The 15,325-nt window shown below is 46.3% G+C and overlaps 1 protein-coding gene across 1 annotated transcript in view; it reads left to right on the forward strand.

The window, feature by feature from the left end:
• Positions 1-3,862: 3,862 nt before the first annotated feature.
• Positions 3,863-15,325, forward strand: part of GTF2A1 (general transcription factor IIA subunit 1) — a 28,101-nt gene continuing 16,638 nt past the window's right edge. Inside the window, exons 1-3 of the mRNA XM_056347273.1 lie at positions 3,863-4,169; positions 11,451-11,552; positions 13,262-13,469. Of these exons, the coding sequence (XP_056203248.1) occupies positions 4,140-4,169; positions 11,451-11,552; positions 13,262-13,469 (340 nt within the window). The 5' untranslated portion in view covers positions 3,863-4,139. The remainder of the gene's footprint in view (positions 4,170-11,450; positions 11,553-13,261; positions 13,470-15,325) is intronic.

The raw sequence follows: 15,325 nt of genomic DNA on the forward strand, positions 1-15,325 counted from the left end.
GCCCCCCAGGGGGGAGCTGAACCAGTTGACATGATCACACTTAACATGCTTTTCTGTTGTTTCAAGAAATTATAAACCACTGTGTCAGCAACACCTCATACTAGGCACTCTATGCTTTGGTGTACAATCAGAAATGTTTTCAAAGAAAAATGAGGGTGTGCTGATACTGACCGAGCACTGATTTCTCCAGGTACAGGAGGTTGGGTGTACTGATCTGCTCTTTGGAGGCAGAAAAGTAACTTCAGATATCTTTTTTTTTTATTTGCCATTTTCAGATGAACCAGAAACCATTTACAAACTTCACAAATAAAAACTGAAGATCACAACTTTAAATTGGATGTGTTTTGACTTAGCATCAAGATTTTGTGGTTCTTATTTTCAGCTGAATGGCTAGCTCCGTGGCTTTCACTGGCAATCACAGGTACTTAGCACCTCTGAGTTTCTAAATTCAGGTGTGTCCCATCACCACCCCCATTAGCAAATACTTATACATCAGTTATCCCTTTGCAGGATATCTTCTTCGAAGATATGCTGTGAAGAACAAGACATTAGTACTTGCCAAGAACTTAAGAATGGAAGTGCATTGACCCAAAAATCACACTGCAGAAAATTTATTTGTGTGTGTCCGCCCCACTTCCTACTCACAAGTTCAAAAATGTCTCTTCTAAAAGATGTAGTTCTCTGATGGACTGCAAAGGGGAGAAAACAAAAACATCTCCATGCCCTAGACCCTTTATATTAATTCAACAAGCTACTGTTGCAGTAGTAAGTCGCTTGCTGTGCCGAGGAGAAGCAAGGGATGCTTCTGGTACTAACAGGACAACCGTTAGGGCACGATGCAGACTGCATACCTCTGAGTGCAAAGTACTGGCTATAAAAGACTGGCTATAAATTTGTTTGTCTTTTTCTCAAACATCCAGTAGAAAAAGGAGGATGCTTGTGCCTAGGATTGAGCGGGAGCTCTTTCATTTTATTTCTTCCTCAAGTACACCAAGGATCGGCTTTCGATCTCGTACATAGATGTGCTTTCCCCTGTGTGGGAGAGAAGGATAGAGAATGTCTGAAGAGAGATGTATGAGAGGAGGATGGAGAATGTCTGACCATTACTGGTAGGAGATAAGAGAGAGGAGGATAGAGAATATCTGAAGAAAGATGTAAGAGAGGAGAATGGAGAATGTCTGATCTGGCAGGAGATGAGAGAACAACTGGGTATTGTGAGGGAGAGTAAGAAAGATAAACATGGATATTTAGTAGTCAAAAGGTGTTTGCATGCTCATAGTGATATATAGCTACGTAACTGCACAAATGCTTTCTGCCCCGAGCCTGGTTGTACATACAGCTGGAACTTCTATCCGGGCTCAGAGATAAAAATATCAGCTTCTCTGTACAATAAAGTGTCTCTGGTTGCCCCACAACCAGAGTTCGCGCCTTCATACGCCACACCCCTATGTTACCCCATATTTGGCACGATTTTTGCAGTGAAGGGGAAAGTTTACCCAAATGCCATCATCTTTGTTCTGGGTATAATGTCAATCATCACTGTGGAGTTCAAGTCTACACAGCACAATGGCTAAAACAGAAGTGTTGAGCCAACAGTAAAGCTGACATCGCTGCTAAACCTGGTGAAGCCACCCTGAGCTGTCAGTGGTAGAAACCTTCGGGAGAAAGAGGACGGACGAGGCAACACAGAATCATGCCTGACTGGCTAACCAAGGAGAGCACTGGTAGATAAATACAGTTAACTGGAAAAGTAATGCTGTTACGTAGCTTATGCCTTCTGATGCTATCGAGGTTATCAGTGTTGCTACTGAACTATATACCAACAAGCATGTTGTTGCAGTTCAACAAAATGCTAAATGAAGTAGAATCCCCTAACATCAGCACAGCAGGCAGCTGTGATGCTGGGGAAAAACAAGGTGAACAGACTTCAGCAAGCGGCTCGCTCGCTCGCTCTCTCCCAGCAGCAGCTGAATTGCCATGAATTAGATGGACCATTAGTCTGACTCAATGGGGCATTGCTCATGAGGGCTTGATTTTGTTCACAACAATATTCTTTAGAGGCACTCTGTGGGTTTGTAGTGCTGCACCGCAGCTTGGTATTAGAGACCGAGAAACTGTGGCAGGGCTGCACACACCGGTCTTACCTTCTGGGAAGTCAGTCTGAACTATGGAAGGAAGCGTGATACCAGCCTGAGCCATTACTGCTATCGTGCCCATATGTTAATTTTTTTAACTCTTCAGTAAGCCACTCTGGAAAACGGAGGGGGTTCCAGGGAAGGAAACTGCAGCTACCCAGTGCCTCGTGTCAAAAAGAGGAAGGGCATGAATGGCAATCTGATTACTTCCTGGTGGCGTGCCAGTCACTTCAGCAGCTTAACTTCACAGTGAAGTACAAACTCTGCGAGAAATTACTACCTTCTTGTGGGAGGCATCGGAAGTCAAGTAAGACTAGCGCCCTGCAGTTTATTCATCAGACCATGAATTATGGCTTCTGAGGGGGCAGACCCTCTTCAGTCACGTTCAGCTGTGCTACGCAGGTGGAAAACTCCAGCAAAAAGGTGGGGTTTGGCAGCTGAGAATGGTAAAATGTAAGCTCTTTTGGGTTTTGGCCAGGGCTCCAGCAATATGTACAGTGAGCAGTGGCTTCATCAGCTGGCCCACTGCGAAGCAGTCACGTCCCTACACCAAGTCTGCTCTCCAGAAGGGAAGGAGGTGTTCATTACTGCAGGAACGAAGGATTTAGAGGAATGGGAAGGGAGAAGGGAAGGTCTCCTGTACCTGCTAACAAACTCCTTCCCATCAAAGGGTACCAGGCAAGAGCTCCTGAACCTGTTACCTGGGCTGTTTAATAGGTAGAACTTCAGGCTAAAGGTAACTTAATAAACGTAGCCTGCACCATCGCAGTGTTTGTTGGAGATGTAACCTGCTGTGTCTTTCGTATGCCAAGTCAGAATTCAATGTTATTTTTCCATTATGCTTGACTGGGACTTAGAACACGTGACATACTGGTGGAGATCTAAGGGATGAGCAGAGTTGGCAGTTGTGCCAAGAAGGACTGAGTGAAGGTGGCAGAGGTTAACTCTGGTGGAACAATACTCGTCGAAAAGATCTTCCTGCATTACGCATCTCAACAGGCTGCCAGAGAGAAAGGGGGCAGAGAACGGCAGAGACAGCAACAGAGAGGGGAAAGCTGGAGTTAAGCCAGCTGGTGGGGCTCTGCTAACTTCTTACGCAGGTTCTGTGAGCAGCCGCTGAACACAGCCGTGCTCCCGCGGGCAGGCCCTGACGGCTGGCATCCTCATTCCGCGGCCTCTCTCGCCCCGGCCTCGGCTGCCCGCCCGGCCGGAGGCCAGAAGCGCCGCGGGGCCTGCGACCACGGCAGCGCCCCCACGGCCCGGGGTGCCTTTGTTTGAGCGCCTGTGAGGGGAGGTGAGCGGGCCGGGCCCCGGACCCCTCCCGCGGGCCGGGAAGCGCCATTTCTGCCCTGAGGCAGGCGCCTGCCGGCAGCGTCCCGCCGAGCGGGCGGCTCCCGGCGGGCCGAGCTGAGGCGCCTGCCTTCCCCACCTCCCCGGCCCGGCCCGGCCCGCTCCCACCCGCCGGGACCGCGATCCCCGGGCCGGAGCCTGAGCCCGGGGCCAGCCCTGCCCCTCAGCGCCGCCGCCGACCCGCCTGGCGGGCGCCGTGACGTCACGGGCGGGGCGGGGCGCCCCCCGACTTCCGCCTCGGTAGGGCCCGGCTGCGCGGGAGCGGGCAGCGCCTCACGCGGCCGCTTCCGCCTCGGTAGCGTCATGGCGGCGGGGCGGGCGCCTCACGTGACGGCGGCGGGCCCGGCGCGGTCTCGCCGGCAGCTCTCGCGGTGCCTGGCCGCCCCCCCCCCCCCCGCGTCCCCCGCTCGCCCTGGCCGCTCGCGCAGCTGCTCGCCTCTCGCTATATAAAGGGGCGAAGCGGGCAGAGCGGGCGGCTGGCGGCGGCGGCTGCAGCCCCGGGGCCGGCGGAGGAGGCCGGGCCAAGGCCGCGGGGTCTGCCCGTGAGCCGGGGCGGGACGCGCGGGCTCTGGGGGGAACGCAGCCGGGCAGGTTTTTGTTGTTTTAGGGGCGACTCCCCCCCCGCGGTTGGGGGCGTCCCGAGGGGCTCGGGACATGGCGAGCTCGACTAACACAAACCCCGTGGTAAGGACCGGGTCGGGGGGTGAGGGGGGCCCCGGGGGCAGCGCGGGCGGAGGGGGCTCGGCCGCCCCCTCCCCCGCTCTCCCTTCCCTCCCGCCGCCCGCCTCGGGCGGCCCCGGCCCCCGGCGGGAAGGGGCGGCGGGGGGGCGCGGGGCAGCCTCACCCCCGCGGCGGGGAGCCAACTTGTGGCGCCCGGCGGCGAAGGGAGGGGGGCGGCGGGAGCGGGGCGGCTGAGGGGGGGCGGGGGGGGCGCGGGGGGTGGGGGGGGGGGCTGGCCCCGCGGGGGGAAAGGCCGGGGCCGCGCCGCCGCCCGCGGGCTGGGGGGCTCCGGCGGGGAGGGGGCGGCGGGTGGGGGGCGCCGCCGCCGGAGGGAGCCGCCCGGGGAAGGGGGAGAGCAGGAGCGAGCGGTGGGGGAAGCGCGGGCGCTGCCGCCCGGCCCGCCGCCGTCCCGGGGCGAGGGGAAGCGGCGCCCCAGCCAGGTTTCGGTTTTGTGGCGGCGGCGAAGCCCGCCCGGGCTCCGCTGGAGCCATTTTATGTTGCTTTGTAAGAAGGAGACGATGGTTGCAAAGCACTTATCCCAGCCCGGCCGGACCGGCCAAGCCCTCAACTTCTCTCCGGCGAGCGGGGCAGTATTTATTTTAAAAAAAGAGACAAAAAAAAAAAATACCCCCAGACCTCCCCCCGTCCCTTCTCGTGCTCTCTGCACCTCGGCGGTGGCTGGCTGCTGCACTCGTGCTCACGGAGGTTCCGCCACAAGCAGTCACACAGCCCGGCGCGGCCGCCGACCCCCCGGCTGCCGCGCTCCGCTCCGCGCCCCCTTGCGCGCCCCCCGGCCGCGACCCCCCCGCCCCGAAGCGCTGGAGGAGACAAACCCGGCGTCCCGGCGGCGGGCTCGGCCCCCTTGTTTGTGGCTCTCAGATCCATCATGGCTTCCCCCTGCCTTTCTGCCTCCCTGCTCCTTGTGTTCCTCCTCCCTGTGGCTGCCCTGTTTATATAGAGCTATTGCCGCTCTCTAATATAGACTCTGCTCGGATGGGAAGGTGCTTTCCAGCCCCACGTCACCGCCTCTCCATTTAAACACCACATCAGCCTTTAAATAGGGAGCGAGCCGCGGAGCGCGGGCTGGGAGGTGCATGCGGCCGCGGCGGAGGCTGCCAGGCGGGCGGCGTGTCCCTCGCATCCCGGCCGGGCTGCGAGCCGGCTCTGGCCGCCCGCCGTGCCGTGCCGTGCCCAGCCGTGGCTGCCTGCCCCGCTCCGGCGGGGGCGGAGGTGGCTCCCCTCCCGGGCACCGTGCTTCTACGCATTGCACAAAGACACATTGCATCCTCTCTTGCCTTTGGAACCGTTTACCTTTTCCTTCCCCCCCCCCCCCGCCCTTTTTTTTTTTTTTTTTTTTAAAACCCCCCCCCCTCCCCCCCCCCCCCCCTCCGGCATAGAGCTAGTGCTCCCCTAAGCTCTTCGAAGTAGTTTTTCTCCTGGGTGGGGAAAGTTAAGAGTTTAAGCGGTTGTTACCCAGTACGTCAAGGAGAGACGTGGTGCTGATTTTATGGTGCTTTCCCAAGGTCTGACTACAGCTGTCGCCCTAAAAGTAACGTTAATATTACTTTTGCCTACAGGTTGTGGGCTGCAAATACTGCTCAATGATTTCTGTGTGTTTTGGTGGACTGAAGCGTACAAATACTTTACAACAATCCAGGCAGAGCACAGGTTTTAGAATTTTCACTAATACTGGGTTGCATTGCAATGTTTAGCAAGCCACAGAACAGCGACACAGAAGAAATTGCATCCTAGTTTTCCTTTCCAAACCTGAAATTTTGAAGACCTGCCTGCAACTTAGCATCATGCAATTGCAAAGTAGCATCGTTGCTTTGATATTTTGTAAGGTTTTGTATTGGGAAATTTTAGGAAAGCAGTCAGCCATTACGTGCAGGGCAGTTACTCAGTAGGATGCATATCAAACGTGTGTGATGTGAAGCTGTTAGTTGTCCTTCTGTTTATAAACTTTTGACTTCGTTTTTTGATTACAAGACAAAGGGATCTGTTTCTGTACAGTAAATCAGAGGTTTTGCTTCTCTTTTTTGACTGAGTTAGTACTGAATAGCAAAATATATACATATCTATATTGAATAATCACCAAGCTACTTGTAAATATCTTGGATTCAACAATGAACCAAGATTTCCTTTCTCTTGGCTGTATTTCACTACTGGCATAACTTCCGTGAAGTTCTCTTGGAAGGTGTCTGTGTTTGAACACTGTGTTTGGAATTGCAAAAGCCAAGCTTAGAATGAGCCTACTTCAAATAGGTACGCTTTAGGCTAATATTTCGGTTTAGTATTAAAACCTTGCCATGCAAATAGCACATGGGCAACTTTGTCAAATTCAGGTCTCGTTCAGCAGCGAGGATCAGGATGCTTGCCCTGGCATTACCAAAGATGAATACGAACATTTTGAAATCCTGTAACCAGGTGAGAACTTTAGGAAGCTAGATGTCCAGTCTAGTGTGTTAAATATTATCGTGTCAGCATCCGATCAAATTGGGATCGCTAGGAGTTTGTTTTTCCTAATAAAGGACAAATATAAAACATTAACGGTCATATGGCAGTATAAGATTTTGTAGGTGACAAAGGTAATTCTTTTGTAATAGCCCATGACAATGCAAAACCAGCTGAAATTTCCATGCTTGCAACGTAGATTATATGTGTTACTTCTTTTTACGTGCATCTTTGATGTAGTTGCGATTAAAAGGAGTTACCTTTACAGTGTGCTTTTCTAGCTGTCATCCAGCTAGCTTCCAGCTGTAACTGCACAGACAGGAGAAAGATTAGTGACATTTCAGGGATAACTGCAGAAGCAACCAGGATCAAACTGCTGTCAAATGTACAAAGCGTGCTGTGGTATCTCTCTCCATAATGTGTTCGTTATTGGAAACCCAAACTGCTGAAATGCCAGGTGTTGTGGTAATAATTACAGAGAGATGCAGGTTTTGTACCCTGGAAACTGAAGGAATGTAGGAAGTCTAAGCCCCTAAAGGAATGAGGCATTTCTTAAAATAGCTGGCTGGTTGCTCCTCGGATTTGGGGGGTGTGTGTGTGCATGTGTGTAGCAGTCTCTCCATACTCGGGAGTTTTCTTTACAAGATGCACAGAGAAAGTGAAATATAATCATTCCCTTATGTTCCCAGAGGGGGAAGTACTAGATTTCAAATATCTTCTATGTGTTTGTGGTTGTATCTAATAAATCAGGAATTTTAATTGTTGTCTTTAATCTATAGTAAGTGTTTGGAATAGTGTTTATTGAAGAGTGATTTGAGTATTTTGCTTTTAAAAGAGCTTGAAGTTTACAGCAATGTACTCTTTATGAGGGAGGCACTTTAATATAAACCAGATGAAAGCATGATTATTTTAATAGCAATCTTTAAAGTTTCCATTATGTTCTCATTGCTTTTTCTTACTGAATGCAGAGATTTATTGGAAAGCATAACTCACCTGCTATCCCATCCTTAGATTTGTTCAGTAATTGTGTTCCAATGTTTATTTTTTAAGTAAGCAGCGTATGAAAATAATTTTGTCATTCAGCTCCAGAGTCTTAGGTGGTTTGTATAAACAGCTTGAGCATCGTATAAATAATGCTTAAAGCCAACACTTAGTGTATATCTAAAACAATACAGTGTGCTTCCTTTTAAAGACCAGGGCTTAAGGCGGTTTTGTAATTTTACTGGATTTGCCTCTGCTGAGATAAGGAAAAAAGCATTCTGTGATATTCCTCAAAATTCTGCTGTGGAGGGCTCTTGAAGGCATCGCTGCTCCCACTGCGGGTGGTGGTGCATCCACCTGGGCTGGATGTTCAGCAGGAATGTACACAAGGGACTGTTTTGAACTAGACAGGATTTTTCTGAGTGATACATAAAATAAGTGTGCAGCTATTCTCTGTTCCCTTCCTTCTAATCATACAGCCACGAATGTTTCATATATTGTGATAGTGCGTGATTAGAACAGCGTCCAAAAATTCTGACCCATCTTCAGATCCAGTCACCGTGTGGCTCATGCAGAGAGAGACGTGCATGTACAAGTGGCTTGTGGTTTTGTTAACCTGCATTGCACCAGGCTCCCTGCACCCCAGTGGTGCTGTTGCTGTCCTTTGAGGGGGTCTCAGCCACCTCCTTGGGCTGCTGGAAGTTGTGCAGAAGGACGCTGCATCAACAGCAGAGTGAACATCTATTATTGTATAACCCTCCTTTTTGTGCTCTCTTCCTAAACGAATGCTGGACACTTAGAAACCAGCATCCTGCTGCTTGAATTTTTTTTCCCCCCTTACTACCTAGGGGAAAAAGGAAACGTTCCCAAGCAGACTGTTGGGGCTGTCGCGTTAGTTTGTTGTATCTGAATGTTGATTTTTTTCCTAGGGCTTTATAGGCTGAGGAGGCTTTGTGAATAAACCTCACAAAAATGCCTGACTGAGGAGATAGGAGGAGGTAACTGCTGCTGGAATTTTTTAGGACCTATTTTTGTAAAATATGTTTTACTAGAAAAGTGGACCTAATAGATGATTTAAGGAGAAAGCGCAGTCTCCATTGTGAGGGTATTTCGATTGTAGTTTCAGATATACAGGTAGTTCTCTTCACTTAAGGAAAGTAACTCACGTGCTTGAGGTTGAGCGTGTTTGTTTGCAGAATGTGGTTTTGGCATTAAGAAACAGATGCTTTTAATACAATAAGGAACACTATACAGAATAGGTTAAGTAGCATTTCTGCGCTAGTTGAATGGTATAAACCTTACGCAATCTGTTTAATTACAGAAATAATAGGGCTTAATAACATTAAGTAGAATGTCTTTTTGCATCTGCTGTGAATTAAATCTATGTGAAAAAATAATCTTGTTAATGATGCTTGGCATTTCTGAGTTACTCACAGATTTAAAGTACTAGAACTCAAGAGTAGTCTGGCTTTGACAGTCTTGTTTCCAATGTCTCTGTAAGCACAAATAATGCTGTGCTTGAAGCCTGGGTGGGTGAGCGTGCACTATTGTTTTGAAAGAAAAAGATCTGCAAGTAGTCTGGTATGGAGAAGTTAAATTTTGGGTATAGATGCTCTAAATGTAGCTTTGAAGGCTGGCAAATTTACTCTGTTACTTGAGGCCAGAAAGTTTTTTTTAAGAGACAAGGAAAAAAGGATGAATTCTAACACTGCAGCTACTTCATTTGCAGCAGCATGTTCTAAAGCTGAAAAGTGGCAGACTGGTAACATGTAAAATGATGAAAAAACAGGATGCTGATAGCATGCCATTTGCCAAAATATTGATGCATGGTCAATAACAGAGGGGTATGTTGGGTTTTGTTGGTTTTTTCTGGCTTTTCTTTTTCTCTTATCTTTTACCGTGGTTTGGTTTTCGTTTTTGTTTTTGTTGGTTGGTTGGCTTTTGTGTAAGAAAAATCACTTGAGCATGCCCCAGTGCAGAGGTTGTTTTAAACACTTCAGGGCATAATGCACTAAGCAGCCATCAGACAACTTAGTTCCAGGCTTCCAAATAGGCTCTTTTCTCCCCTTGTAATACCAGTGCATTTCTTTTAGGTTTTTGGGTTTGTGTGTTTGGCGTTTTGTTTTAACATTCAAAAGTAAAGATGTTCAGCTTTTCTTGGTGCTTATTGGCCACACAGCTTTTTCCTGTACTAGTAAATCATGTGCTGCTATTCCCCCTCCGTTATTCCATAACATAGGCGTAACAATTCCATAACGTGTACAATATAATCTTTAGCATATCTGTAACAAATTCAACCCTTCTGGGATGCGTTAAGCAACTGCGTATGCATAAAATAAACATTTCAAGTGCATGCAGTACATTTGTGTAGCTCCAGCACTGCTGGGCTAACTGCATGTGCTTGGTGCAGGTTTTCTACATGTGTATTAAAAGGCACAGCCCTCCTGGGGTGCCAGACCTGCTGCGTGATTGTTTTGCGTGTATACCGCATATCTGAGGTGTTCGTGGCTTCATTTGTGATTTACTGCTTAAGGAATGAGGTAGAGAAAGATGTGGACTTGCAGAAAGTCGTCGCTACTTTCAGATCAGTTTAAAATGGTCTGCTCGCGGCCCAAGGAACAGCCTTGGTCAGTGAGGTATATACAGTTCACAGGCTGCAGATTGATCAGCACTAATTAGTGAATGATCAACACTAATCAACTTACTAATTAAGGGCTGGTAGTCGCTACCTTGGAAGTAGCACAGATGTTTAAACCCAGCCAACATACCGTTGAGGTTCACGTGTAGGTAGAGAGGTCCAAGCTGTACTGTTTAAAAGGTACAGCACGTGCGTAGTGTAGTTATCCTGTGGTCCTCTGAATTAAATTTAGTGCTTTAATTGGTAAGGATAAGTATTTACATTCTCCTTTTAAAACTGTACCTGCATTTTAAAATTTACAGAATGATTGAGGTTGGAAGGGACCTCTGGAGGTCATCTTGCCCAACTTCCTGCACAAGCAGGGCCACCTAGATCCGATGGCCCAGGGCTGTGTTCAGATGACGTTTGAGTATCTCTGGGGATGGAGACTCCACAACTTATTTTGGCAGCCTGAAGTGAATTGACAGTTCACTTTATCATTGACAGTTCAGGCATGAAATCAGCGTAATAGAATAATAATGTATTTGTAGTATTTCCCCCTGAAAAATTCCTAATGTGAAAACATAAGTACTGATTGAAAACAGAAGTATGTCTGGCCTAATACCCTGTCTTCAATAGTTTCTGTAAACAGATGTGTAAGGGAGAACAGGACATCCACATGAACGCTTCCAGTTTTTTGAGCCTTCAACGTTTTCAGCTTGAGATCATTCTGAGCTGTACTTTGTTCCTTTCCAACTAGCAAGCACTAACAAGTTTCTTTTCTCTGTATTTATCTAATATCCTTTTGGGCTTTTAACATTCTTTGACATGAGTATTTTGCACACGTGCAAATATTTTTGCATGTTCAGTATGTCCATTGGCAAGCAGGAAACAGATTTACTGAATGGAGAATAATCTCCTTTTCTCTGTTTTGAATTACACTCCCTGTGGCTTGAAAACTCTTGTGCTGTAGTTATCTCGGCAATAAAGATAGCAAACAGTCCCCTCCCTTTTCTCCTTGTTTGAGCTGTGTCCCTCCTTTATTTTACTCACTCAGAAACATGCAGTGTATTCTGTAAGGGAGTTTTCACAAGTTTGTTTGTTGTTTTCTTTGCGGGGTGGGGGGGGAATCTTGCTTTAATGTTAAAGTGATAAATGTCTTTCAAAACAAAGTTACTTTTTGTTTTTTAAAGCCTAAATTGTACAGGTCTGTAATTGAAGATGTCATAAATGATGTCAGAGAAGTTTTTCTGGATGAAGGAGTGGATGAACAAGTTCTTATGGAACTCAAAACAGTAAGTTGAAGCTTAAGTTTTTTTTAATAGACCAGTACCACAATTGTTTTTTCAGATCTGCTTACTGTTGTACACAAGACAATTACTAATTTTTAAGTAGCTAAGCATTGTATTAATCTGCATCTCTGTTGCTCCATACCATTTGAATTACACTGCTGTATAGAGAAATCTGCTCACCTTGTGTACTTTCCTTAATCTGGCATGTCAAACTTGACATAAACTAACAGCAGGCATCTGAATTCATAGTGTAATTTCAGTCCCCGAAACATTTTATCTATAAAAAAGAAAAGGGAGAATATGTTTAATTTAGAAGCAGACAATTCTTAAGGTTTCTGTGCAGGAGAAGTATAGCATCTGCTCTGATGTTTTTGTCTTTCTGAAGAAGAGGAGTTGTGTCGTCAGAGTTTTGCATGTATGGTTTGCGGTTTGCAGAAGTACTGTTTCTGGGGGGTGGTATGTAATAAATTGCACTGGGTGCATCACCCTTTTCTGAAGCTGTCAGATTCAGAGTTGTTTCACATACGGTGGGTTTCAGCTGTTACTGGGGGTCCAGAAGTAAGACAGGATGTTGACCTGAGCTCTGCTGAGTCTTCTATGACTTTCTTCAAATTCTTCCTGAGTAAAAGAAGCACTTCAGAGGGGAAAAGGCAGGGGAAAATAAAAAGGAAGAAATAAAGTAAAAGGTAACTGGGAAAGTAGGTGCCTGCTTAATCTTAGCTGTGGAATAAGGGCTTCTTCAGAAAGTGGGATGTCCTGCACTCGGTACTTTTGAAGTATTAAAAGATGGATGGAATGGGAAAGGAATTTTGAGATGTAAATAGGTAAACACTTTTTTTTTCCCCATGAAACCATGACCTGGCTTGGTGGAAACTGAGTGAGTGCTATAAGAAAAGCACCTTGTTGTATGTGTCACAGATGTATTCTGCAAGTGATGTCAGAAAAGATTGAATGAGGAAAGAGACAAGAAAGGAAAAGAAGTATTGAAGAGAAAGGCTTGGGGAGCCCTAAGCAGGGTTTGAAATCAGGAGTCCTGGCTGCTGGTAGTCTCTTTGACTCTGATGTGTTACGGGGTACTTGTGTTGCTGTCTTTTTGCAAGAGCTTCTTTTTTGTATCTGTGGCTTTTCTTGGGAGACATGTCAGCTGACATTAAGAACTGAAGGGCTGGAGAAGCTGAATTTGATGCTGTGGTAGGAACTGTGTAATTGCTTGTGCAGAGGCATTATCTTAGGTATACTGGTAGTTTCTGTTGAAGTGTGTTACGAGGCAGTAGTCTTTAAGCAACTTTTATTGGGGAGCTCCAGGAAGAAATGGCTTGAGGAAAGCTGTAGTAATTATTTTTGTGATTAAAGAGGTAAGAAAGAAAGAAGGTAGAGAAGTGAAAACTTGAATGCCAGTTTAAAAGTTACCAGCTTATTCATGCTTCTGTTAGGGTTGTTACGAATCTTCCACACTAGGAGGAAAGAAAGAATGTTAAAGCTTAAGCTTTGACTGACAATTCGTAAGGGATATTTAATTCTTCTTCTTAAAACGTTACCTCTGTGGAGTTATCTCTTCAGTCTGAATTTGCCTAAGGGCTTTTTGGGCTAAGTAGACGGCACAAGATAAACAGTGAAAACAAATTTGATTTTAGAATACTGTCTGTATATTGTTACAAATCCTGTTGAGTAAAAATGGTACACAGAGATTTCTCTTTCCTTTTCCAAATTAGCTGTGGGAGAACAAGCTGATGCAGTCCAAGGCTGTAGATGGCTTCCATTCAGAAGAGCAGCAGCTTTTATTGCAGGTGCAGCAGCAGCAGCAGCAGCAGCAGCAACAGCAGCATCATCACCACCACCATCACACACAACCTCAGCCGCAGCAGACTGTGCAGCAGCAGTCTCAGCCACAGCAGGTCCTTATTCCAGCATCTCAGCAAGGTCAGCCTTACTCTCTAATCTCTCTGGCAAAGGACTCTCAAGTTAGACCAACTTCTTGGCATATTTTGAATCTAGGGCAACATGTTTATCTGATGGATACCTTTGTATCTTTGTGTTAAACTTTGTATCAACTTGCCTCTATTTAATGGGTCAAGAGAGCTATTTTGGTGAAAAATATCTTGGTATGTGTGTTAAGTCATATTCTTCAGAAGATTTTGGAAAAGCTGAATTCTTCTCTTGGTCTTCTGCTACATAATGTTTTCAGAATACGTGACTTTCAGATTCGGTAAAAAAAACCCATTAGCAGCTCTGTAATTTCAAGCCAATATACATATGCAGTTGACAGTTTAGTCATGAGATAGTAATGTCATTAGGAACAAATTAATTAAAAAAAATATTATTGTTCAGCATAAGTGGCTGTTAGGATGTGAAAAATCATGTGAAAAATTAACAGTCTGAGTATATGTGGGAGATGGTTTTTCATGTTAAACAAGTTTCAAGTGACAAGCATAATGGCTGGGTATTTTTGTGGTCTTAAAAGATTGCACACTGTGTAGGTGTGGATGTTCAAGGTGTATTTTAGCTAGCCATAACAGTATTGCTTCTTGTAATTATTGTCTTGTGTATTTTCTGTTAATAATTTAAGGGAAACATTTCCACTAATTACAATTTCATTTGAAAACTAAGATAAATATGCTGTGTAAACAAATCTGCCACCTGTGAAGTGCTTGAGTTGATTTTTCAGTGTGCTATTAGCATTGTGGCATAAAATATTTATCTGTGGTAGTCAGTCACAGACTTCAGTCTTTATCAGATTTCGAGAATTGGAACCTACATTGTCAGAGGCACAGAAGTAGCTATGACTTCCCTGCCCCCCTCCCCCCCAAAAACCAACCCCCAAACCCAACCATTAACTCAGAAGAGAACCAGTGTGACAAGAACCTCTTGTTGGGGCTTTTTTTCCTTTGGTGTGGGTTTTTTTGTGTGCATGTGCGTGTTTGGGGTTGGTTTGTTTGTTTTGGGATTTTTTCTTGGTTTTGTTTTGTTACATTTGGTTTTTTTTTTCTTCTTACAGTATTTTGGCTGGAAGTAAATCAGTTTCAAGTGTTGGGATAAAATTAATTTTGAGTTTGAGTCCTAAATACACATGGCTTCAAATATTGTGGGTGTTTTAGCTTGAGTACCAGTCAGCAGAACCTGGAAAGTCTACTTGCCAAGGCCTCTAGTGGCTCTTTAGCTAAACAGCTGTGAGTACTGACCAGGTTTCCCTCCACTAATATGGAGGTCCTTGTCCTCTTGTTAGCTTCTTGAGATGAATAAGATCCTGTATGTATAAATTACTATATATATGTAGTAATACACTTGAAACCAAGTTATTGTTACCCAGTGTTGTGGCTTATGACCAAATGACAGTGGAGGCTAAATGAAATTAAGATACAAAGCACTTTAATCACAGACATGCAGTTTTACGATATCCTTGACTTCCCTGTTCCATGGGAGAGGTGGTAGAGTAGTTCCTTGTGTGACCTGGTGCGGTCCCAGAGAGAGATCAGGACGATTGGCACGGTGATTCCTGCTGCCCTGTGTGTGGTCCTGGCACAGGGTCACAAGATTTCCTTGGGCTCTTTGGCCTTCCCTGGGTTCCCTGAAAGTTGGGGAGATGGCCTCTGATCCCAGTGCAAGGTTGTGGGGCTTCCCTCCCCAGAATCTTTTCCAGAAACTCTTCAGTTATCCCCAGCATTCTTAAGTGTCCTTGGTTCTAGGACTGGATGGAGAACATCTTGTCAATGATTACTTTGTTCAGATTGCTCTGATGTTTCCCAGTTTATTGCCACTGATATTGGCCCTGGCAATCT

Source organism: Falco biarmicus, chromosome 7 (assembly GCF_023638135.1).
Source record: "Falco biarmicus isolate bFalBia1 chromosome 7, bFalBia1.pri, whole genome shotgun sequence".
Classification (NCBI taxonomy): Eukaryota; Metazoa; Chordata; class Aves; order Falconiformes; family Falconidae; genus Falco; species Falco biarmicus.